Source organism: Pyrgilauda ruficollis, unplaced genomic scaffold (assembly GCF_017590135.1).
Source record: "Pyrgilauda ruficollis isolate IOZ18807 unplaced genomic scaffold, ASM1759013v1 scaffold72, whole genome shotgun sequence".
Lineage (NCBI taxonomy): Eukaryota > Metazoa > Chordata > Aves > Passeriformes > Passeridae > Pyrgilauda > Pyrgilauda ruficollis.
In genome coordinates, this window is record NW_024529044.1 from 2,476,475 (window position 1) to 2,501,330 (window position 24,856).

The 24,856-nt window shown below is 40.7% G+C and overlaps 1 protein-coding gene across 4 annotated transcripts in view; it reads right to left on the reverse strand.

The window, feature by feature from the left end:
* CEP112 (centrosomal protein 112) overlaps positions 1 to 24,856 on the reverse strand; it is a 160,662-nt gene that overhangs the window by 22,307 nt on the left and 113,499 nt on the right. For all 4 annotated transcript variants that reach the window (XM_041485834.1, XM_041485835.1, XM_041485836.1 and 1 more), the window contains exons 22-23: positions 22,606 to 22,668; positions 18,755 to 18,904 (exon numbers count right to left, since the gene is read on the reverse strand). In XM_041485834.1, the coding sequence (XP_041341768.1) occupies positions 18,755 to 18,904; positions 22,606 to 22,668 (213 nt within the window). The remainder of the gene's footprint in view (positions 1 to 18,754; positions 18,905 to 22,605; positions 22,669 to 24,856) is intronic.

The following is a 24,856-nucleotide window of genomic DNA, read 5'->3' on the forward strand; positions in this document are numbered from 1 at the left end:
GAGAAAGAGTTTGAAGAATCCCAGGAACAAGTATGGAACAGGAATGCAGGAAGGATTTGGTCTCCAATATATGAAAACTGATTTGATTATCCTTTAACCACAGGGTATTTTTCAAAAGTGCTGGATTACCTGAAAGAAAGCTCAGTTCTGAAGAATTACATAAACAGAAACAATTAGAATTCTTAATTTCTTTGTATTGATTACAGCTGTGAAGGAACTATTTACAAATGTGGTATGTTTTCTTTCTTCAACCTGAAATAATTTCCTATTTTTCATATGTTCCTAAGAGCAGACAAGGCTTGATTCCTGATCCTATCACATCAATGGAAAGTCATGGATCAAAACCACTTATCTCTCTGCTCTGAGGGTTGAATAAATAAGTGACATTTTCAAGAAAAGAGAAAAAAATTCCTAAAAATATTAAATATCAATGGATTTTCACTTTGAAACAGAAAGTGCCAGCAGAAAAGTTGCTGCTCATCCTGATCAGATTATGCCAGATAATGTCAGTCTTTTTTTTATTAGAAATATGTAATTTTTATTAGCAATTCTGCACATATGGATGTGCATCTGTATCAAGAAAAGCCCTGGAAATTTATGACCAGTGCAGAGTAAAGCTACCACGAAAGGTAGTGAGAGTTAGCACTTTTCATCTTCAAAGAATTTTTCAAATGTTACCAAATTAATATAATTAGTTAATGAAAGATGCAGTAATAAAAGCTACTCTAATTACCTACTGTAGTCTTAATTATCTCCTTACTAATGCCCACAGAAGAAGGCTTCCACTTTACATCCTCAAAACATGTGCCAACAATAATTCTGAATACAGGCTTCTCTTCAAGTGCCTTCTAAATTCAATTTACATCCATTGATGTGTTTTCTCTCCTCGTTCATGAGAAGAAAATCTCTAGAACTTTGAGGAAAAAAAAGCCCCATGTGAATGTTAATAAAAATTAAAGAGAATTTTCTTCCAGAAATACACATGGAGATGATTACAAATTTTGTCATTAAAACATTTAATTTTCAAAATCTTTATCTCTCCATGAAGCCAGAATTATAGGCTGTCTGGGCAAAAACCTCTTTACATTAAGTGGTCTCACAATTTAGAGTCAAATACAACTCTATCCAAAGGAAGCAGCCAAGAATCCCATCCAGATTCTAAAAACAATCATTAATTTTGCTAAAACATTTCATGGAGATAAATAGATTTATCTGGGTTTATTACTACTATAAATAAATTGGGCAAATATATCTGTGAAGACCATTGATGTAATGCCATGAGTCAGAGCAAAACAAGGCTGTTTTAAAGGTGAAATAGTGATGTTTGAGCCAAATTGCTGGGGCATCCTCAGCACTTTTTGGGTTTTCACTGAGCTCCTGCCCATGACACTGCAAACAAAAAAAACCTCTGTACTTGGAGTTCTCTCTTGGTTTTGGTGCAAAGCAAAGGAAATCTTCTGGTTTTAACCTAATACATATGTTTGCTGCTCACATATGGCAAAATTCCTTTCTGGTGGGAACTTTTTTGCTGTTGTTGCAACACACTATATATCCAAAAATTTTCCTTTGATGTTGAACTATTGCTCCACGACTCATTATGCTACTGATTCAATATGAAAGGCAAAATTTCTGCTGTTTCTGTTAAAACAACGGCTTTGTTTTTGCAAACAAGGTTTTCCACAACCTGTATGCAGGGGCCAAGATTACTGCAAGAGAAAAGAAATTCTCTTATTTCACAGAGAAAACAGTCATGGTGTTTAATAACACAAATTATTTCTCTATCCTATAGGTACACTACAATTGCTATTATGACTGTACAGAAAATTTAGGGTTCATTGCTCCTCAGGAACAGAAATTAAAATGCCTTAAGCAATATTTGACATGTCCCTTTCCTATTTTACTTTCACTGTCTTCCCAGCCTGTTACCATCAGTCCAACTTCAGGATCTGGTGAAGCTGGGAACAGCTGTGGATGGGTGGGGAAAAGGGGAAGACCTGCAAAGCCTGCTCCTCACAGTGTCCTACTATGCACTGACAGCAAATCTGTCATGATCCTTCATGCCTAATATTTAATTTTAACCACTGAACACTATTTCATGAAGAGTGAACACGAATTACAACACAGAATGAAAATGCAAATTAGTAATACCTTTGTAAATGTGTCCCTACAAGAGTTGGTTGCCCATTTTCTGCTGCCATTATGGGAAAAAAAAAAACCCAAAACTTTCCTTGGTCAGGAATCAGATAAAAGGTGCAATTTCCAAAGGCACAGAATTCAGCATGAATAATATGAGCTCCCACATACACCATGGCACGTTGGGAAGTTTGGCTCACTTTGCTGACGTTTCAAACGTCAACCTGCAAAATTCTCCAGGCTGGGGGCTTTGCCCATCCCCAGTCAGGCAGCTCCCTGCTGCACCAGGCTATGGCTTCAGAGATTTGCCAGCAGGAGATGCCCCTGGGAAGTCTGACAAATCTTGCCCTTGAGGGACTGTGGGAAGGAAGGAAGGAAGGAAGGAAGGAAGGAAGGAAGGAAGAAAGAACCCTGCTGCACCAGGCTATGGCTTCAGAGATTTGCCAGCAGGAGATGCCCCTGGGAAGTCTGACAAATCCTGCCCTTGAGGGACTGTGGGAAGAAAAAAAAAGAAAAGAAAGAAAAGAAAGAAAGAAAGAAAGAAGGAAAGAAAGAAAGAAAGAAAGAAGGAAAGAAAGAAAGAAAGAAAGAAGGAAAGAAAGAAAGAAAGAAAGAAGGAAAGAAAGAAAGAAAGAAAGAAGGAAAGAAAGAAAGAAAGAAAGAAGGAAAGAAAGAAAGAAAGAAAGAAGGAAAGAAAGAAAGAAAGAAAGAAGGAAAGAAAGAAAGAAAGAAAGAAGGAAAGAAAGAAAGAAAGAAAGAAGGAAAGAAAGAAAGAAAGAAAGAAGGAAAGAAAGAAAGAAAGAAAGAAGGAAAGAAAGAAAGAAAGAAAGAAGGAAAGAAAGAAAGAAAGAAAGAATGGAAGGAAGGAAGGAAGGAAGAAAAGGAATCATTTGACTCTAGGAACAGAATCAAGTCTCTCAAGCAGTAGGGGAAAAAATTTAAACTAGGTCATTTAACATAAAAGAAAAATACATGCAAACACTTTGCAGTGTGGCAGGCTCTAATATAAGCTATTTTTATTTTTGACAATTCACAGGCAAGAGACTGACTGGCAGTACATTATAAACTTGGGATCAGCAGCATTAGCTCCTGAGCAGTCCCACAACACTTCCACATCAGACTTCATCTGGTGTCTTTGGCAGATCACCTGAGCACTGTTAGGATTGTCAATATGCCTACCTTTTCCTGCTTTGCTCCTGTAAGATATTTTGCTGAATGTTTTCAGCATTTTTTATACCTAGTTGAGCTGACCAAAATTTTAGAATAATTTTCCTGCAAATTCTTTAGGTCTATTAGAATGGATTCTTCCCTGTGAGGGTGGCAGGCCCTGGCACAGGTGCCCAGAGCAGCTGTGGCTGCCCCTGGATCCCTGGCAGTGCCCAAGGCCAGGCTGGACAGGGCTGGGAGCACCTGGGACAGTGGGAGGTGTCCCTGCCATGGCAGGGCTGGGATAAGATGGGCTTTAAGGTCTCTTCCAACCCAAATCTTTTCAAGACTCCATGATTCTAAGATACATCCCTAAGATACCTTGATGGCACCAGCAGGGCTATTTGTAGACATAAAATTGGGCAGGGGCTTAAGCTTATTCTGCTGAGTCAGGGCTTCACTGCAGGACATTATAAACTCAATTCTTTTGAAAGGCGAAGGATGCCATAAGGTCCTGCAGAGATAACAGTTCAAAGAAAACAGCAGCATAAATTGTAAAGTCGGGCATTTTTGTCAGGGGGAGCCAAGGAGGGAATTGTTTTTGCTTTGTTTTAGTGGCTCAGGTGACAGGAGGGAAAGAGAGGCAAGGTTCAAAGGCTGTAATAAACTGGCTTTCATCTGCTTTTCTCGACGGGCCACAAAACCCAACAAGCACTTGCCATGTCCAAGCACTGCTTTGTCTACGACCAGGACACTTTGGGGCTGTTGTGATGAAGTCAATCAAAAGCCTGACAGCTGGAAGAGTTACTGTAATATTTCCCTGGAGTATTCTGCAGTTTGCTTTAACACTGCTTCCCCTTTTTCTCAGCCTGCATGAGTGTCATGGTCAAGAGCAGAGCAGAGGCTGCCAAAAGGAGAAAAGCCCGGAACTGTTTCCCCCTTGCACTCGCCCAGGTTTAGGCTCTGCCTAAACACCCAGTGGTGCACATTTACCAGATAAAATGAATCTTTTAAACCCAAAGATACCATGACATCTTAAGCACACACTTATAAAGCAAAAGTTCAGAACTCCATTTTAAACCACTTATGAGAGGATTTACCAAGATTCTGCCTAATGTTCAGCTGACGCTTTGTCACAAACATTTATCACGAAGCTTTTGAAGTTTCTTAGCTCCCCCCAAGTTATTAAAACTTGAACTGCAGAGTTTGTTATCAGCCTCAGAGCACACACAAAATACATCAGGTATTTTTTCAGTCAACCTTTCAGTCAGATTTTGAGACTATTATCCAAAATACAACACTCCCCATCGGGTTAATGTCTGACAGATAATGCTGAGCAGGCGGAACCGCTGCGCCTGATTGATCCGCGAGACAATTTTCATTTCCTAATTTGCTTTTTATTAAACACTTTGCAATCAAAGGGAACAGTGAGGAGTCTGCCATTCTCTGAGCGGGTTTCCTGTCAAGACCTGATGTCAGCTCCAACATTTTCAGGCAACTTTTTGAATTTTTGATGCTCTGTCGCAAGAACGTCTAAAACGTTGTGTCAACACCGTGCAACTGAGAAGCTGCTATTGTGAACACAAATTAAGCAGCAAAACATCTGGTTCTGCTGCTTGCTGTACTCTTAACAAGAGTTCGGCAAAAACAACCATCAGGGGTTGGGGCAGAATTTCCTGCAATGACTTGGAGAAGGCCTGAGTCGTGATACAGCAGATTTATCAATCACCGGCTGAACGAGGCAATCTTCTGCTGCCCGGGGCTTCATTCCCAACCAGGTTTATCACCAAACTGCCACTTTAAGTGGGTGTTCAGATACTTCACACCTGGAGACAGCCCAGGGGCTCCAGCAGACCCCTGGTGCTCTACAAATGTCTCTTTAAAATGCATTGCTCCTCAGGGATACACAAAGACCTGGAAATATAAACATTTCTAACCAGCCTTACAAAGCCTCTTACTTCGTTATGCTCTTTTAAAACAGAAATATGAAATACTTCTAATCAATAGGCCAATCTGATTTCCAGTAAGAATGAAAGAAAAGCTATTTATTTTGTGCAATCAAGTGCTCAGTATTGCTGCAATTCTCCCATTACATAAAATAACACACATTTTCTTGCACACAGGCACACACAAAGAAATCTAATAATGCCTTTTTACCTTTCAAAGTAACCTTAATCAACAAAATTAACTCACAAGGCAAACCACTGCTTTTTGAACTGAACAAGAGCGAGCTTGACTCAACACATGTGAGATGTGAGAGGCAGCAAAGTAATATCTGCTAAAATTATGTCTGGAAGCCAAAAATGGGGAGATTTTTGACAGGGGAGGATGCACACTTGGAAACTTGGAAATTCTTTTATTCAAAGTCTTTAATGACCTCCAACCCAATCACATTTGCAACAAGACATGACAATGCAGTTGCTCCTATTTTAAAGCATGAGTGAAAACGGAGTATTTTTGAAGCCTGATTCTTTTTTTTTTTGCTTTTTAATCATGTTGAGATGAAGCTCATTTACTTAAAAAGAAAAAATGAAACAGAACGTCCTCTGCAGCTGGTCAAACAGATTACGAAACTCTAATCTCAGTAGCCTGAGGAAAACCAAAACTGTTTTTCAAGTATCTATTTTATAGAGCATTAGCTTTATACTTTTTAAAAGAAGCATTAACATAACTGATCAGAACATCCCAGAATGTTTCTGATCTAGTTAATCATATGACGTTATGACAGAGATTCTTGCTGTCATAATGCCAATGTTTCTAAACATTTCTAAAATCCTTTAATTTTTTTTTTCCAAATTAGACATGGGGAAGATCTATTTCAGTTTCTTCAGAAGTTTTTCCGTCCATTTTAGAGCTCTACAAAAGTAGTGCAGAATATTTCAGATAGACACATCCACACACAGCAAGGAATAGTATCAGGCTCCATGACCTATTTAAATATTTCTGATAGCTTTTTATACAAAATATTTTACTCTAATTCCTGCATAACTCGTTTCTGGAAGTCCTCACCACTGTATTTCTTTAACTCTGTTGTATTCTTTACCACTGAACTGGAATAATCAATTAAAAAAATCTGAATTTGTCTAATTTAAATTTATTGGGTTTATTTCCCTTAAAAGCAATTACTTAAGCATTCAAGCCCATGCCACATTTTTTGGTGCTAATAGTTTCTCTAGTAGAGGTAAGAATAAGGTGCAATTTATACACAGGCAAGCTAGGAAGAGGATAAGAGGGGAAAAGCACTCACCAAAGCTACTGCTGTGCCTCAGATACAGTTTTAGTGGGGTGTCAAGAGCTCTTATCACAGTTGTGACAAAGCAGATTGATTTCCATTGAGAGCTTTTGGGCTTTGTTTGTTTGTTTTTGTGGGGTGTTTTGTTAAGGCTGTTTCAACCCAGTTTTGAGCTGAAACTCTGCTGTTTCACTGTGAAGATCTTTCTGCTGTGGCAGAAAAGTCTTACATGAAAAGGCACGGGCAGAGAGGAGCTCAGTCCCACCCAGCACAAGTCCTGCTGAGCTACTTGTGACTCTAACAGGCATCCCCAAGACATCCCCCTGCTTCTTCTTCCCAGGAATACCCAGGGGGTCCTGACAAGGCAGCTGAGATACCCCCAAAAAGTTCACAAAGCTTTTAAAAAATATACATGTAAATAGTTCCAAACATTCTATATGGACAACATCTTTAAAATGCAACAGGACTAAAAATAACAGAAAACAGAGCAGGTTCTGAAGCACCGTGAGTTTCTCATTTGTGCAGCTCCACATTAACGTCTCCCAGCCAAACTGCACAGCTACTTCATGCATCCCAAAACCTTCCCCTTATCACAACTGAGACAAAAACTGCAGGAAAAAACAAGAAGAAATATGGCACAGTGTGAAAGATCTAAGGATTCCAGTAGTGGTCAAGTTCCTAAAGCTCAGTCTAGTTCAGGATCTGACAAGGAAGCACAAATGAGCTTGGCCTGTGCTGAGATGCAGAAGGGACATCAGCTCTTCACACCCACCACAAGGCTGAGTTAGAAACACAAATGAGTGCTCAGCAACACCAAACTTCATTTGCAAACACACATTTCCATACAGTGGTTATGAATAGACACAAACATTGAGTAAAAGTGATGTGTTATTCTGGTAGCAGGAAGAAAGCAATACGTCAGGTAGGAGTCCCTCCTTGGAGTTCAGAGCACAGCTGTGGTCAAAGGTGTTTCCAGGCAGACAATCAAAATCCACTGATAATATCCAAATTGTTAAATAGTCTTCAGTAACTGCTGTTCTACCTTGCTGAATTACAAGTGCAAAACTGGAAAGGACATGAATGCTATTGACAGTAGAAGCAAAAGCAAGGGGAATTTAAATACAGCACATAAAGTTGTTTTCTGGAGCCAGAGAGTGTCAATACCCACGCTGCATTTCTCCTTCCAGCTCTCTGCAGTCCTGGCTTGGTTCAGTGGTGCAGGTGTTCCTGCAGGTACCTACCATTTGTCAGTCTGAATTTTTATTTATACAGTTCCATTCTGCCCCTGCCAGGCTTCTCAGTAAGCAAACAAACTCACTTTTCATGTTCAGAGCTCTTGTTTGTACTTTTACCCTTTCTTACATAACAAAGCTGGCAGAGAGCAGAGCAGGGAGAGCACCTGGGGCTCCCACTGTGGGTGCAGGGGGTTGGACACTCCTTGTGGGCATCATCCATCCCTGAGTGAACACATCCACTCCCTGGGCCTCCTCCAGGTGAGATCCTGCTGTGGAAAGGTGGGTGCAGGCTGGCAGCAGGAATGAAAAAGCCAAGGAGGTCCACGGTACCACAGCTGGGAGCTCATGGCAGTCCCTGGGCACTCACGTGGAAAAATGGAAAGGAAAACATTATAGCACTTCAGGGTTTAACATATTTTCAACAGTTTTAGTTGAAAAGAGAGATAGCACAACCTTGCATTGAAATGAAAATGTTGTGCTGCTGAGACAGAGACTCTCAGGAGCCTGGATGGACTCGATGATCTCAGAGGGTTTTTCCAACATTAATGATTCTGTGAGTCTGGACCAGCACCACTGCCCACCTGGCAAGTGCACAAATGATGTGCTTTTCTAAATCACAGGATGTCTGCATGGAGTTTTAGTGCTGCCATGTCCTAACTAATTATTTCCCTAGAAAAGGGACTGGTTTGTTTGGCCCTGATCTGGTTCTAGAAGAACTTGCATCCACTCCTTTTTGTATTACAAATGATCTGATCTGTTTTCAGGACACAATGAGAGATGCTCTCCTTCCTCCCCACACCAGGCTTTATTCCTTTGGGATGATCTGAACTGTGAGACAGCAAACCCCAGGGCAAAACTGAACTGGGACTTCCTGGTAAATCTCAAGAGGGAAGTGAACAGGGCATTGCATGTTTTGTCTTCTATGGCCAGCGTGGCCTGGTTTGAAATCCATGATCTCATGCCATGCTGGGCCAGGAAAATGGCATATCCAGGGCATGGGTTTCCAGCATTAAATACAAGTGAGGTGATCTGATGTGACTCTATTCACCTGCCAACAGCCCTGGCAGAAAAATAAACAGGTTCTGGGGATGAGCTGCTGCTGGAGGCAAAGCAGGAACCATTAGAAGAGCTGCCCTGACCTGTGAGGAACTGGTGTTTTTGCTTTGAACTTCAGCAAATCTTAATGAACTCTTCATAATTGGCAATCTGGGGTTTTCACTGATGATTTATTTTCTGGAGGTGCCAAACACAGGAGACAAATTCAACATTGGAAATACAAATTTGGGTCTCACAGTTGGTTGTCCAGGCCAGTGAAGCAGTTCCAACACCACTACAGGTGACTCTTTGAGTTGTATCAGGAATTAACATTTTTACATGAAGGTGCATCAGTGCTGAAGAATTTGGTTTCATAATTATTAAAACATGTTAATTTAATTGAAGTTATTGACTTCAGTGCGGTGAAGGCTTAAACTAAAAATAAGCAGAGGCAGTTTTAGAAACAGAAGAAGTTAAAAAGTGGTTGTGTCCCCCTCCTTACTTGGAGTAGTAAGTTTTTGGTCGTGCTTGACTCATCCCTGCTTTACTGCTCTTCCACTCCTGTGTTATCTGGCAGTTTTGGGGGAGATGCTGCCAAGAAATTCATTTAAAGTCCTAAATTTTATCCTGTAGGCAACTTATTTCAGTTTCCTGAGAATAAATTTCATAGACAGACCCCTGAAGAAGAAAACAGGAGAACTCTCTTTGCCCCATAAATCAGTCAGGCTTCCTGAAGGGGCCAAAGATACAAAACTACAGAAGCCTGCACAGAAACACTTCAGAAGAAGCTTCAGCCTTGAGGTTCATAGTCTTCTCCATAAGCCTTAAGCCCTCAGTCTTCCTCATGCATATTTTCAAGGGTCAACAAATAAATATTTGCTGTCTCAGATCCTGTTCATCAGTGAATCAAGACTTGATGGTGCAGGAATCAGCAACAATGAACTGCTCCCAGGAAAGGCATCCCATCTCCAATGCAGGATGGAGGACGGACATGAAATGCATATCCACACACAACATGCTTGAAGAATAAAGTATATTTTCAATAAAACTAATCTAGTTTTCCATCTTATTATACACACACGTGCTGTATGAACACACAGTGGCAAGTTCCTTGGGCTGGAAGGCAACGAGGTGTACAAACAGAAAATATTCACTGTAGAAATTTTAGTGGGAAAAGGAGCAGAGTACAACACACAGAATAGACTTTCTCCTGCTTCTGGACTCCAGTGCTATTCTGGCTGCCAACAGTACACAAAATTTCCACTGAAGGGCAAATCAAACCAATTTCCCTGAGGATGGAGGATCTGAAAACTCACTGAGGTTATTCCATTAGTGCCTACGCACTCCCTAAGCGGATGAGCAGCTCCACTTTGAAACCATGTCAAACCACAAGGACTGGCTGATAATAACACTCAATTAAAATGATCTCGTCCCTCTAGAAAAAGCTGGCAAACAGCTCCACCTCACCCTTCCTAGCTGGGCACAATGGGGCAATTGATGCTGTGAGGAAATGGGATAGGTTTGCACCGAGGAGCCGACGGGTCAGGTTTGGTGACAGTGTTTGTAGGTTTAACCTCTTACCCAAATCTCTGAGATGAAAAAGCCACTTCTGCTGAGCACACAACTGTGAGAAAGTCAGAGCTAGAGCTGGCAAACACCGAGCTGAGCTAATTAGACAGGTGTTTTGAAAAACCCCAAACTTTACACTTTTATTTGGACCTTTTGATGTCGTACCCGGTGCTGTTTCACACACTGGGGCTCCAGAGAAAGGCAGGAGCTGCTCCCCTGCTCGGCTCTGGGGGTGAGTTTGCCATCTGATCTGCTGAACACACAGATAAAAGTCGCCGCAGACTTTTCTCCCTTTTCAAGTGCAGCACTGTAACTTGGAAAGTTCTTTTATTCTCCACTCTGCTGACGCAAGAAAGTGGCAGGAATATGGCAGCTTTGGCTGCCTTCCTTTTGTAGCTCTTTGTAAGTAATCTTTTAATGCTAACAAAACAATAGGTATTTTCATTTTGGATGGAAAAAACATTCCAGTTATAGAAAATTAAGGCAATGCCTTTCAAAAAGTCTAAGAGTGCTACTGACCACTTGATTCTTCTCCTACCCTGCCTTTAAATATTGGTAAATAGTTACCATGCACAGGTATCAGATTCTCCAGGTTTCTCTTGTTACACTTAAGAAAAGCCCAACTATTATGAAAATGGTGAAGTTTAACAAAGATATTTCTATTTCCCTGTGATGTGCCATTCAAAAGTGTTAGCCAGTCGTTTTTTAAAAAACACTCTTGATATTTGATCTTCTTGAGTTTCAGTTACATATAAAGCTGGAGAGCCAGCAAAAAATTCTAAGTGGAATCTGAAGATTTCTTAAGTCAACACTCATTTTGGCAGGAGCATTTTAATGCACAAAGCTGAAATCCTCAGTGACTCTCTCCTGCTGATATCCCTGGAGCAGCCAGCACCGCGATTAGCACAAAATCAAAAGCAACCTACAGCACAACAGACAGCTCTGCAAAAAAAAAAGGATGTGGACACAAATGCTGGAAGTGGTGTAGGCACAATGGCATCAGCCAGGGCAACCTGGTGCTGTTCCAGCTCGCCCTGGATGAGCCGTAAGAGAGATCTCTCAGGGAAAAGAGATGTTGATAACAAAGCAGGTCCACATCCCCAAACCCCTGCCTGCCAAACCCTGCATCCCTCCGTGCTGTGCCAGGTTTTGGAAGGCTTCAGTGCAGAGTTAGAAATGTTTGTGGCCCGCGGAAGGTTGGCTTTGAAGACGTCGCCTTCCCCAGCACCCTTTTGTTGGTGCAATCCGTGGTTCACACAGATTGTGTTTCCACCTCCGCGGCTGGAGAAGCCCTGCAGTCAAGGCTGTTCCAGGAGCAGGGAAGGAGGCTGTGTTCCAGGAACTCACTGGAACTGGAACAAAGCACAGCCCTTGGAAAGCTTACACAGCCCTGTGCACAGACTGTTTTACAGATGCCCCATCTTTGGACGGCATTAGACACTTGTTTTTATCTTCATAATTTCCACCCCCCCTCCAGTAAAGTCCCAGACCTTGGAGCACAGGCTCTTCCTCCTGGGTATTCTGCCTCCTAACTCCTGGGTATCTCCCCAGCTCTGTCTTTTTTAAGCACCACTTTCTCCTTCTGCTCTTGGGAGAGAAAAATGCCTTTGAAATGCAGCAGTAAACTCTGAGCATCACAGCAGCCTTAAAAAAGCTTAAAAAATTTCCATTTTCTTATAACACAGTTCTAAACCTTGTCTGTCCTTCTTTACAAACTCTGTGGGTTTATATCAGTATTACTTAACACTTACTAATAAGAGTGTTTTGTCTGCACCTTTTTAATTACCCAGGACCCCTCTCAGTGTTACTATTCCTGTCTTGTCAATTAAAAGCAGTGCATTTTATGGCTGGTTTTGATTTTTTCCCTATTTTTCCAGTGCAAAATTAGTCTAGTCCACATTATTAAAAGAATGACAGTTTAGCTGTATATGACTTTATATTTTATTCTGCATTTATAGAATCTTTAACTCCATAATCTGGAGACAGGTGTCATCCCTTCTGGGGATAACAAGGAATAAAAAGGACTTCATGCAGCAAAGTGCCTTCTGGAGGCAAAATAAAACATTGAGGACAACAATGATAATGTAGGAAAAAGTAAAAATACCAACTTTTAAGCCTGTCAGATAAATCTGGACTGCAGTTCAGAGGAAAAAGCAGGCACTAGCTCTAGTCTTTTATAAAACTTGTATGTCTGATTTTGCTGTTGGCCATGGTAAGTTCTTCAATGTGTTGAGACATGAAAAGTCAAGAAAAATGCCAGAGTGCAAAGTTTGCTGCAGGAAAAAAAAAGATGACTCAATTCTTTGCCTCACAAAGCATGTCAAAGATATTATAAAGTACTTACAGATGCTCAGCCACTCGGATTGCCTGGCTGGCCAAACATCTGAAACCCTGTAATTTTGAAGAGAAGGTACTATGCTTCAGACAATGAAATAATTTCTGTGGCAGCAGAAAAAGAGATATGGTTTTGAAAGGAAGAGTTTTTAAAATCAGAATTTCAGTTGTGATCAATAGCTATCTAAGCCTAACACGAAAGTCAGCCTATTTTAATTATCATTTATAAGGAATGGGTCAATACAGGCTTTTAAAGGTAACCAGGTAATGGAATCAAGAGACACAGCTGAAGCAAGAGTTGAAAACCTCAGGGCTAAACCCTCATTTCTCTAACAGACAGAATTTGGGTGAAATACCATTTACATCAACAAAGGCTGTGAAAAACAGGTGCCTCAGAGTTTGGACTCCAAGGAACAGAGAAAGCAAAGCCCTAAAAGACCTGCAGATTTAATTTACCTATTCTTTTGGGAGATGTGACTTCCTCTGCTGATCAAACAGAATATAGGAAGTCATGAGCAAGATAAAGTCATTTGCCTGGTAAATTTTAAGGTCTGCTTTCCAGTGCTAAAGCACCAGTGCTGGTGCCTTGTAATTCCGTGCTAATAAAAGACACTGCAGAGTTATGAGTGTTATTACAGGCTACAGTCAGTGACAAAGAAATAAAGATCCATGAAAAAGCACTCCACGTATTTAACATCAAGATGGTCCCTTGCAAGTCTTTCTTTCACCATGCCAAATGGTTTATCATGGTAATGCTTGGGCACAAAGGCAATTAGAAGGATTAGAAGTGCCTCTGGAGAACTTTGCGACACGCACATCTCGGAGGCTCTGCGGTGACTGAGAGCGTCTGGCACGGCCTGGCCACAGGGCCACCACCAGCATGGGGCAGGTTCTGACCACGTGCCTTACAGGACACTGAAATGCTGACCTCCTTTCTTTCTACAGGCACTGCTGGCTAAAAAGAAAAAAAAAAAAAAAAGAAACCCAAAAAACCCCCCAAAAAACTCAAAAAAACCAACCCAACAACTAAACTAAACAACAAAAAAAACCCCAAACAACCAAAAAAACCCCCTTCATCCAAGTTAAAACAGAAAATGCAACAAAATATCTTAAAAATCTTATCCATAATGTGGGTCTGTTGACAAAATTTATCCTGAGCTAGTAGTGAGGTTGTAGCAGTCAATTCTGCCACCTCAGTGTACCCCGGGGAATAAAGCAAGTCAAGACTCCCTTTCCAAAAAGCCCTTGACACAGTCTATGCCTTTACCCTCAGTTCTAGATATTCATTTAGAGTTTACACTAAGCTTTCAGGGTTTTTTTCCCCTAATTGATGTCCTCTGTGCTGTCACACCAGATCACAGCCTCCTGAACCACCAGTCATTACAGCCTCCATTTCCACCTTTGCCACAAACCTTGGGTGAAGTCAAGGCTCTGCCCTCCTGTCTCCCTTTTAAAACAGGACTAAAAATGCTTCTCCAGATCAGGGCAGCTTAGGTTGGGTGCTCTCAGATGCCTCTCCTCCCTTAATAAGCACTAATTAAGGGCATTTAAACCACTTAGATTTACCTTTGCTTGGGACTTTTAAACCAATAAACTAGAATTATTTATTTATTACCAGCTCCAGCCCTGGCTCTGGCAGAGTGCAATGCTGGTGTTCCAAAAGGTGTTTTGAGGACAAAAAACTAAATACCTCTGCAGGGCTGCAGTCACTCAGTTAATGTTCCCAGAGACCTAATGTGCTTTTCCTTTTAATAAAGAATATTATTTGTTGTTACCAGTGGAATTTGCTAATACATGGCTGATGATGAAATAGAACTACAAGCAAAATTACCTTGTGCATCAAATTTTTTAAAACACAAGTTTTTGATAGAGAAATTTGGTAATTTTTACATTTGCGTGGAGGAAATTCACTGTGTTGATAAAAGCCTCAGTACTTTCCAGAGGAAAAGATCCTTTGGCTCCAAGATACAGCAGCATTTAACAAATATAGGATGTCAGGAATACTCAATGCCCACAAAGGCACAGACAATTTAAACCCCAAAATTTTTCCCTTTGTTCTGCTATGGCTATAAAACACTTTGACTTTTTTTCCCCCTCTCAACATTTTTAAACATAACAAAGAAAAACAACTGTTTCAAAATTTTTCACATGAAGAGGAACATTATTAGAGGCCATTCTTTCCTAGAAATCTTTTAAGTCTTATTTATTAACAGAATTAATCTGATCATGAGCTGGCTGACATACAAAGTGTTGAAATATGTCATATTCCAACCATGCTTTGCTAATGAAATTTTGGTGTTAATTCAGGGATTTAACAGAATCCTAGAATCTGTAACAGGAATCAAACAACAATTGTGGTTCATCTGGCAAAAAAAGCAGCATTTTCCCCCTTTTCTGTTGTGGGTTTGTCACTGTATGCTCTCCATCATCCATTTCTTTCCAGAATCTACTTTTTGATGTGGAGTCCCCACTTGGCCATCAACTTCAGCATTAAAATGCTCTGAACATGTTTTGCAGTTGCAATCCCAGGAAATGTTTTGTACTTCCAATCCCAGGATCCAAAAGGATTTCATAAAACACTGAACAACTAAGCCTAAACAACCAAGGCTGGGATTTCATAAATAACCTCAAGGTATCTTTATGATGCCACCAACTTCTTGTTCTGCCCAGCCCGGTAACCAAAAGCAGCAGAGAAGTTTGGTAAATGCTCTGACTGTTGGAATTGTCAAGCTCCAGGCTGCTGTGGGTAGATCACTGTGAGGATGCAAGAAACATGATTTCAAAATAAAATTTAAAAAATTTAAAACAAATAAATTTAAAAAATAATTTTAAAAACCCCACCAAAATAAGAGAATATTAAAAAAAATTAAAATAATTTTTAAAAAGAAAAAGTTTACCCCACACATCAGTGGCCAGGGAAGCACCTGCCCAGATGTTCCCAGTTCAGTGCCAGCCCCTTGCTGGAGAGCAGCAATCCAGCCTGAAGCATCACCAAGGGTACCAGACCTGGCACTTCAGGCAGGTTTGCCAGACACCTGCAGGGTGTTTGGGAAACATCACCCAGCTCAGATCCCAGCAGGTGCTGGGATTGTGGTTCCTGCTCTCTGTGTCCAGGTGAGCTCTGCTCTTTGTCCCCCTGCCCCAGCCCAGGGTCCTCGGGCTCCGCTCTGGATTTAACCCCTGGTGAGCCCAAAGCAAGGACATGGCACTGAGGGGGGCTGGGTTTGGGGTCACACCTCAGCTCCTGTGGGATCTGCCATGGGACATTGCTGCTCTTGGCACCCTGAGAGCCACAAGAGAGGAAGTGAGAGCCAAAGGTTTATCCTGATTTTATGAGTGATGACAAGTCTGACTCGCCCTTAGGCCAGACCTAACACAAAGTGCCAAGGCCTTCAAGCATTTGTCTCAAACTGCCCCAAACTGAAGCCATCTGAAGGCAAAAAGCCTTGTTCAAATTGGGGTTTTAGGCTGTCAAAAGAAGCAGAAGGTTCTTGAAAGTGCCATTTATTCTTTTTGACTAATATTTAAGATACTACCTTAAGAAATATTGAGTTGAAGGAGATGGATGCAATTGTGCAATAATAACAAATCAGAAATCTTTTACTAGCAAAGAGAGTCAGGAATTTGAATTAACATCAAAATCATCCACATCTGGATATCACTTTACTGCCTAAATCCAAAACTTCTCTGAGAGCCAGTTGGTTTCTGTAAAAATGTATTTCTCTCTTTGAAAGGAAAAAATAATTGGAAGGTCTTACAGGAAGCCACCCAATACCAATAGAGGAAATTGCAATCTGTTCCTCAATGTTAGTTTAAATCAATGTTATATTTAGCAAAGGCTGTTTTTTAATGATAGTATTTTCAATAGATTTTACTACACTGAGTCTCCTCAAAGGCTTGCATTATATTAAGAATTGCTTTGTTTGTAGAATGTTTCTTTAATCATCCCTCAAGGTCTTCAGCTTACCCTAGGTTAGATGTTGTTCCCCATCTCCAGGACATCCAGGATTCCATTTTCACCAAAACCCTTTTTTTTTTTTTTTTGCCCCAGGCTAATAAAAAGCAAAGTATTTCTGCATATGCTTGCCTAGAAATATGTGTGGTTCTTAAAAATACTAAGTGATCAAATATTAAAACCACCTTTTTCTGTTTCCAGAAGTATACACAGCATTTTAGCTTCCTAGGAATTTTCTGCCTGGGTATCTAGATTTCAGTAAATTTCCATTAAATCAGTGGTTTCAAAGGAAGATTTTTTTTTTAAAAGTACAGTATTAATGATACTAAACAAAATTCAAGAACTCCAAGCAAAACAGCTCCTCCAATTTCTTCTCCAAGTTGACAAAATCTTTTAAAACATACTCCCAGCACCAGTGCTAAAAACTGCCTGGGACACTGCTCAGAAACCCTGTGCAGAATTTCACTGTGGTTTTTATGGATCTCATTACATTGTGAAGTAATAACATCAAAATGAAGTTTATAATAGATTTACATGCAGAAGGGTTTCATACCACCTATAATCATTACTGTTCAAAAACTGGTGCTGCCAACAGCTGAATTATTCCACTGTGTGTAACTTAAGAGAATCCAGAAATTCAAGAGTAGAGTTTGCACCAGAAGGAAAATGCTGCTTAAGAGTCTGAACCATGTTTTTCCAACATGTAACTCAAGAAGGCACCATGATAACTTGAATTACTGTGTATTTCTGACTCTGTGGAAGATGATTATACTGTCACGGGGTTTCTAAAGATCTTGGTGGCCACTGGAAAAGTGAACTACAAACTACACGTTCCTAAGTGGTAAAAATTCACCTGTACCTGAAAATAATGTGATTTACCTGTGTTCTCTCTGCAGAGCCTGGTGATAAAATAACCTACCTGTGGTGATTCTACCTGCATAACAGATTAGAGCCAATATTTGTATAGTTACACCTTTCACAGAATGATCAGAAAGAAAATTCTTTTCCTCAACCAGCACACAAATAAAGGCAGACATTTTCCTTAAGAAAAAATAATGATAATTAAAAATCAATGAAAGAAAGGAAAAACATTCTGCAGATGATGAGACAGCAATGACAACCTAATGCAAGTCATTCCAATATAGAGGACAGCATTAACTGAACCATAATCCTATGGATTTCCAACATTTAAAAACTTTCATGGTATCTTTTAGGCACAAAAAAATTACATAAACTGAAGGAGTTGATTTTTCCATGAGTTTTTTTATACTTAATAATGTAATTCTTTGGTATGATTAAATGTCTTTACAAAGGAAAAGAAAAGGAATTTCATTCCTCTATGCAACTTCTCATGAGCTGTTTTTGTTGTCAAACAGAGCAGATGACAGTTTCAATTTTTTCCCATTGCTCTTTACTACTCTGAGAAGAAAAAGTGTTTAAAAGCCAATTCTGCTCACTTCTACAGGTAGGATTATCTGCAGCTACTTTGAGTCAAGATGTCAAAGCAGCAAGAACACAATCTGGTTGTTCAGTCCCTTAAAACAATGAGAAAGGCCAAAGAATGGAATTCTGATGCAAAATATGTATGAAAAAATATAATAAAATATGTATAAAACTACAGATAATAAATACTTTATTCCTTTAACATTCAGCACAGACTTTGCTTGTATTTTTCAGTGGAAGCTAAGGACAAACTTTCTTTCAATGTAGCCTTAAACATGAAAGTTGGGAAGGTTTGTGAACACCAGGCTGCAGCCCAGGCCATGCTGCTGCCTCACTCTCCTGTTTTTCACCTTTCCTCTCTTTCAAGCCCTGAAAGCACAGCATAAAGGTGCTGAAAATACACGAAAACATCAGGGCCAGTACAAAAAGAAAGAGAACAGGGAAGATTCAAGTCTTTGACTGACATGGCTGGATTAGATTTGCCAAATCCAGGCGTTTGATGCAGGCATGGGATCAGCTAGAGGAAAGGGAGCCTGAGTCATCAGCTCCATCAAAGGCAAGGTCTGGGGACGTCTGGGTGAGCTCTGTGTGAACAGGAACCAGCCCTGCATTCAGAACTTTTAATTACCCTCACCCAGGCAGCAGCATCAGCCACTGAAATCCCCAGATTACCTTGATTGCTCTGTCATTATCTGTCATCAGCTGCTGCTTCTCATCTTCCAACTTCTGTACAACTTCCTGGAGCCGCTGCTCCACCACAAGCTGCTGCCGGCTGTTCTCCTCTGTCAGGAAGGAAATGGTTATCTTCAGTTCAGCTATCTCCTAAAAAAGAAAGCAGCACGTTGAAGCTCCCCTCAGTAAAAGACATGTATTTTGCATTTTTTTAATATAAACATGGCAATGGCAAGCTCCGCTGTGTGAGTGGATGTTTGAAATTAGCACACTGGCAGGGCATGGAACTCCACGCAGAGAAAAGCAATAGAGCAAGGCTGTAAACGACAAGAATCGCTGAACACAAAATATTTGGAAGTGTTTTCCACTGTGACATTCCAAAATATTTACTCATGAGAACAAAGCCCATCTGTGATTTTCAAACTGGAGCCTGCTCCCCGTCTTGCACCGCTCTGAAAGCGGGACTGTGAGTTTACACTGGAATCTGCTGCTCCTTTTCCAGGGGGATATCTTACACCTTGACACTGCTGAGAAGAAAAACGCCCACATTCACACACTGGAATGAAATTTAAACCTGACATTGACATTTCTGAGCTGCTGAAAGGAGCAGATTTTGCTGAGCAATACAGTGAGGACCTGACTCCACATCCAGGACCTTCATCCAGACCTTTTAGGTGATTCACTTGTCATTTGTTGAATTGTATTTGTTTTACCTTTTTCATCACTGGGGAAAGTCATAACTAACCCTGATCCTTTAGGCATATTTACAGAATTTTATACTGACATGTCATCACCCAGCAAAGCACTTAAACATGTGGGAGAGTCACTGACTTTAATGTATATATTCAAGCTTAAGGTTAAGCCTCTGTAACAGCATATTATAGAATAATTCTAAAAGCACTTTAGCACACAGGCAGTTCAGGGAGAGACTACCAGAGTGCTTAGACTTTGCCAGGCCTCCTCACTGGCAGAGAAACATTTATCTATATTCATTACATGGTTATTTCTGAAAAAAAAAAAGTTTAAAAAACCCTAATAATAGGCCAGGACTACTGTAAGAAGAAATGTGCTACAAATGAAGGTACTAAAATCACTGGAAAAGGGGAAAAAGCTGATTAAAAAGTCTGTAGTAAATTTATTTCTCTCACCTACCTGAAAAGCCCAGGAAGTAACCCAGATTATGTGTAAAACCTACCTTTGTATTTCTGTATTGCTTTTCTGAATAAGAAATACATATTTCAAAAGATAATACCCATCAAAAAGAAGGGGTTTTGAGACCAATACGCCAAAGTTTAGAGATTATCTCAATAGGGTGCAATTCTTTAGCCAGGATTAAGCAGGTCTCTGGGTCTGCAGTTCAGGTAATTGTTTAGAAGACAGATAATTTGCAGAAATGTGGTTTTACCAGGTGTGTAATGCACATGAGAAAGCAGAAGAAAGCAATGGATTATATAAATTATTAAGATAACAACTTGATCCCATGCAAAACTACGAGTATGTCTCATCTTGTCATTTTAAAAAGAAAACAAAGCAGCAAACTTCTCAATATAACACAAACCTGAGATTTAAAGCTTTTACCAGGTTGAGACCCTGGTCTAGCACAGGAGTTCTGAAATCCAAGCAAGGAAATTTCAGCAGGAATTGAAGAAGAAATATCTGCTTTGTGCAGTACTTTTCAGAGCAAAAATTTCTATTTACTTTGTATAAACTTCAGAGGAAATTTCTTGAAATATCTTCTCTGTGTGGGTGTTAAAAGTGAATGTTCCAAGAGGCCACAGAGAGAAAGATTGGACAGATGTTGTCAGCAAGGCGACCACAAGAAAAGTTGCAATCGACCAATTATTAACAGTGAGCTACAAAAAAGCCCCAAAGCCAAGTGTGTCCAAGTAACTTGGGGGATTTGATTTAAACCCACACAAGTAAAGAAACTCAGACATCAGGGTGAAACTGTTTTATTGAGCCAAACAGCCCTGACAGATGATGGATGTGTTGTGTCTGCCCCAGAAAGTGCTGAGGAACTGGGTCCAGCTCTTGCCAGTAAAATGCCCCAGCTACAGCAAAGCCACCTTAATACAAAACATGTCCCCAAATCTTGAGACCGCTCTGCAGGCCAATAAATATTATATGACATAATAAATTTTGTCAGTCTGACAAAATTTATTATGACATTTAGGTTAAAAAGCTCTTGCCCTACACTACCTACGTGTTCCCACTGCAACAATTAAAGCAATTTCCCTCACCCCTCGCTTAAAAATTCAGAAATGCTTCAATTATTCCAACTGTCTTTAACAAATGGACCAAGAACCATTTCTGTATTGACATTGGATTGTGTCTGGCATGGAGAGGCTGCCTTGATTCCTCTCACATGTGGGTGACAATGACAAAAAGTAAAACAGAGCTAGCAATGGAAGGGATCTCTTCCTTCAGGTCTGATGTGGATCAAATGTTACTTTTTGAGCTTTAACCATTTCCTGCTTTTCAGGTTCAGATGGAAAGATAAAAAAGAAGAGGTTTTTTTTTTTTTGTTTTTTTTCTTGCGTCTTTCTCTCTTCCTTTACAAATAAAAATTACTAAATTACCCTCAAAAATTACTAAATTACTAATTTAAAATTACTGGCGAGGTATTTAGGGAAGTGAACATTCTCTCCAATTTACCACAGAATTGTGAAATTGGTGAGGGTGGAATGGACCAGTTTAAAGAAGTATCACCCAGAGCTGGTTCAGGATCAGCCTAGTCAGGTTTTAAGTATCTCCAAGGATGGAGACTTTACAACCTCCCTGTATGCAAATGAATGTGTAAAAATACAGGTTAGATTTTAGAAATAGAATATAAGACATATTTACCAATGATTCTGATAAAGCAGTGTGAAAAAGTGACAGCCAATAAATGTCACAAAACAACTGAAGCCACAATTTTGGACAAGTGTTACAGACAATAAGACTCAAAGGAGATGGAAAGCTGAAATCAAGAGTTTTAAATATTTTGAAGTGTTGGTAAAACAGTAAAGTTTGCAGTTTCTTGTTATTGTCTTGCTGATCATTTCTGTCTAGTTTAGAGGCTGCTAAACCCTTCTTTGTAGTGTTTTTATTGATTTTAGAAGACTTTTATTGGACAATTGGCTGCAAACACATTTTGCAGTGCAGGGCAGACATTCTGCTGTGGCTGGGAGCAATGAGGAGAATGACACCTCCACACAAATCCTCGTGGCAATTTTCTTCTTATTAAAAGCTTAACTTCTGGTTGCATCTCCATCATTTTTCACACTTCAGTACTGCCTGTCAGTCAAACTGAAAGCTGAAGTATGTAAAAATCCTCCAGCCTTACCATTTTTAAGCATATATGTAAATTCAACACTCATTTTCATCTTTTGAGTTCTCTGAAGACCAAAAACTCAAGTCAAAACCAGTCTGCCTCCAGGACACTGACATTCCTCAAGGTGCTGTTTTGGGCAGAAATGCAGAACTGGTGGGGATCAATGATAAAGATGAAGAAACCTTGGGTGACATCACCTTTAACAAGAAATGCAACTCTTGGCTGTGCAATGGCTCCTGATTCCACGAGATGTGATGGAGCACTTCACCCTCCTTCCCACTGGCTGAAGGAGGACTCGGTCCTCTGGAGTCCTCAGGAAATGATGATGGAGATGAAATTCAGAACTCAAAAAACCCACCTCTACTTTCCAGCTTAACGCTCTGTGGTTTTTCAGCTAAAATCCGCAAGAAGACACTGGATGTTTGATTTAGCAACGGCATGACTTCTCTTGGTTGTCAAAACCAGCAGTAACTCAACTTTTCACCAAGCTCCCAAGTGGAACAGGTTCACCTGAGCTCCCTGCCTGCTGGCCACCTACCTGCGCGGACTTGGCCAGTTTCTGGCTGAACTCCTCCTCCGTCTGCTTCAGCCGCCTGTTGGCCTGGAACACACACAAAAGAGAGCCCCGTTAGCTCAGACACAGGACGTGCACAGACACTTTGCCACCGGGCCCTGGGCTTGGCACATCCTCCACATGCCTATCACCGAGCGCCGGCCCCGCGCCAGCCCCAACACCCTTTTGTGGCAGCCAAAAAACCGCCAGGGCTGGGCTTTGATCTCGGGCCAACTATTCATCACTTGAAAGAGGGGAGAAATTGTACCTCTGCTGCCAATTATTAGAAAAACATAAAGAGTTCTGCGGATTAAAAAAAAAGAAAAAAAAAAGGAGAGAATGAGTGTGTGTGTGTGTGTGTGTGTGGCAGGGGAAAGAGGCAACACACATAAACGAGTTTATCAGGATGAATTTGTTTCTGAACAGAGGGGGAAAAATGAGGAGAAAGTCCTGGGCAATGTGACATGGGGGATGCAGCTTCACCTCTCAGTTCTGTGTCTGCAACTGTCCTTTGTCCCATTGCTCATCCCTTCCTAGGGAAAGGTGGGAACTACACTGAAAATCCACCCAAGATGCAGAGTGGACATACAGCTCTTTCCTTATCCCAGCTTTTTTTATTTCCCAACTCAAAGCTAAAGAATAAACCAAACTGAAAACAAAGCTGCTTGGTCATATCAGAATCAAACCAGCAAATATTTCTATAACCTCAGGAAAAATAGCTCTTAAGGCTTATTTTTTCCCCTCAAATAATTTAATTTCAGAAATAATTTGATAATAGTGATATTAATAAAAAAATAAATGCAATTTCATTTCAGGAGAGAAACCTGATTTGTATTTTTCTTGCAGAAACCAGCCCAGCCCAGCCCCACCACGCTGTCCTCAGGTGAACTGCTCGGCGTTCTCGTCTCCTTGGCTCTCAAACTTGAGGACAGGTGTCTAAGACAAACATTTTCTTAGGGGGGACAGAATATCATGCAGCTGAGTTCTGAAGCAAATTTAAGCTGATTAAGTTTTCAAAATCTATCTGACCTCCTGCTCAAACCTTTGATCTGCCGTCCTCAGTTTTACGGCACCACATCCAGCGCCAAACGCCGGCTCCTGCCAGCCCCTCTCTGGGGGGACCAAAAACACCCACAGGGGCCCCCAGAGCCTCTGAACCCTGTGTGCATCCAGCTCAGGCTCTATTTCTGCAGACTCCAGGGATTTCAGGCAGGCAAAGAGTCTTATTGATTTTCCTGGGCTATAAATCGAGGAGCTTAGAGCCGCGGATCGTCATGGTAGGGCTGGAATCATCCTCGGCAATCCGGGCAGCTCTGTAAGGTGCAGCTCAGCCTAAGAATATTACAGCCAGTTCAAAGTAATCCTAAACTTTACATGAAATTGCAATTTCAGATCCTCAATCCCTTCAAATTCCAAAATTATGAAACATATGGATGTCTCCATCTGTTTGTTGGTACTAAGGAATCTACTAAAAAAGTTAGCAAAACCAATTATCAAATTTGTGCATCATTTTTGAGATGACATTATGGCTTGGTTTTGTTATAAACAGAGATAATGGCAATACACATTGGCTCGAACCAGCATCTAGAAGAATTCTGGAGCACCAGACAAATTAAATTTCACTTTTTCTCCATTTATCACTCAAATGTGGACCACAAACACTGTAAGGGCTCATGGTGGGGGTGCATAAATAAAAGGAGTGGTGACACAGCCCCAGCTATCCCAGGGAGCTCTGCCCACGCTCTGTTTCTCCTTGTACTCAGGCTGACCCACGGTAACACTTGTTCCATTGTACTGCAGCCTAGTTTCAGATGATGTTTTACCACCACTGCATGTCATAAAGTGACTGAAACTGCCAGTTTATCTTTAGAGAAAAAAAGTAAAAAAATAAATTACAGCAATAGCGTAAATTACTGCTAGTCCCAGAAAGGGAGAGGGACTCGTCAGCAAGGCATTGCACAGATCACGTTACAGCTGCTCTCGCTCAACTTGCCTGGGGTAAAAGTCCTCATCTCTCATAGGAGCAGCTTTATAACCTCCTGAACCCACAGAAGAAATCCCAATAAATAATAAAGAACCGCTCACAAGTTCCATAAACAAATTAGAATTTGTTTGTTCACACTGAGTACAATCAGGCTGACCTCTGAGAGACAGGACAGAGGTGATCCAACAGAAAGATACTCTGAATTTCATCATTTTATTCCTAACTAAAAGCAAAGAATGGATATCCTACCAG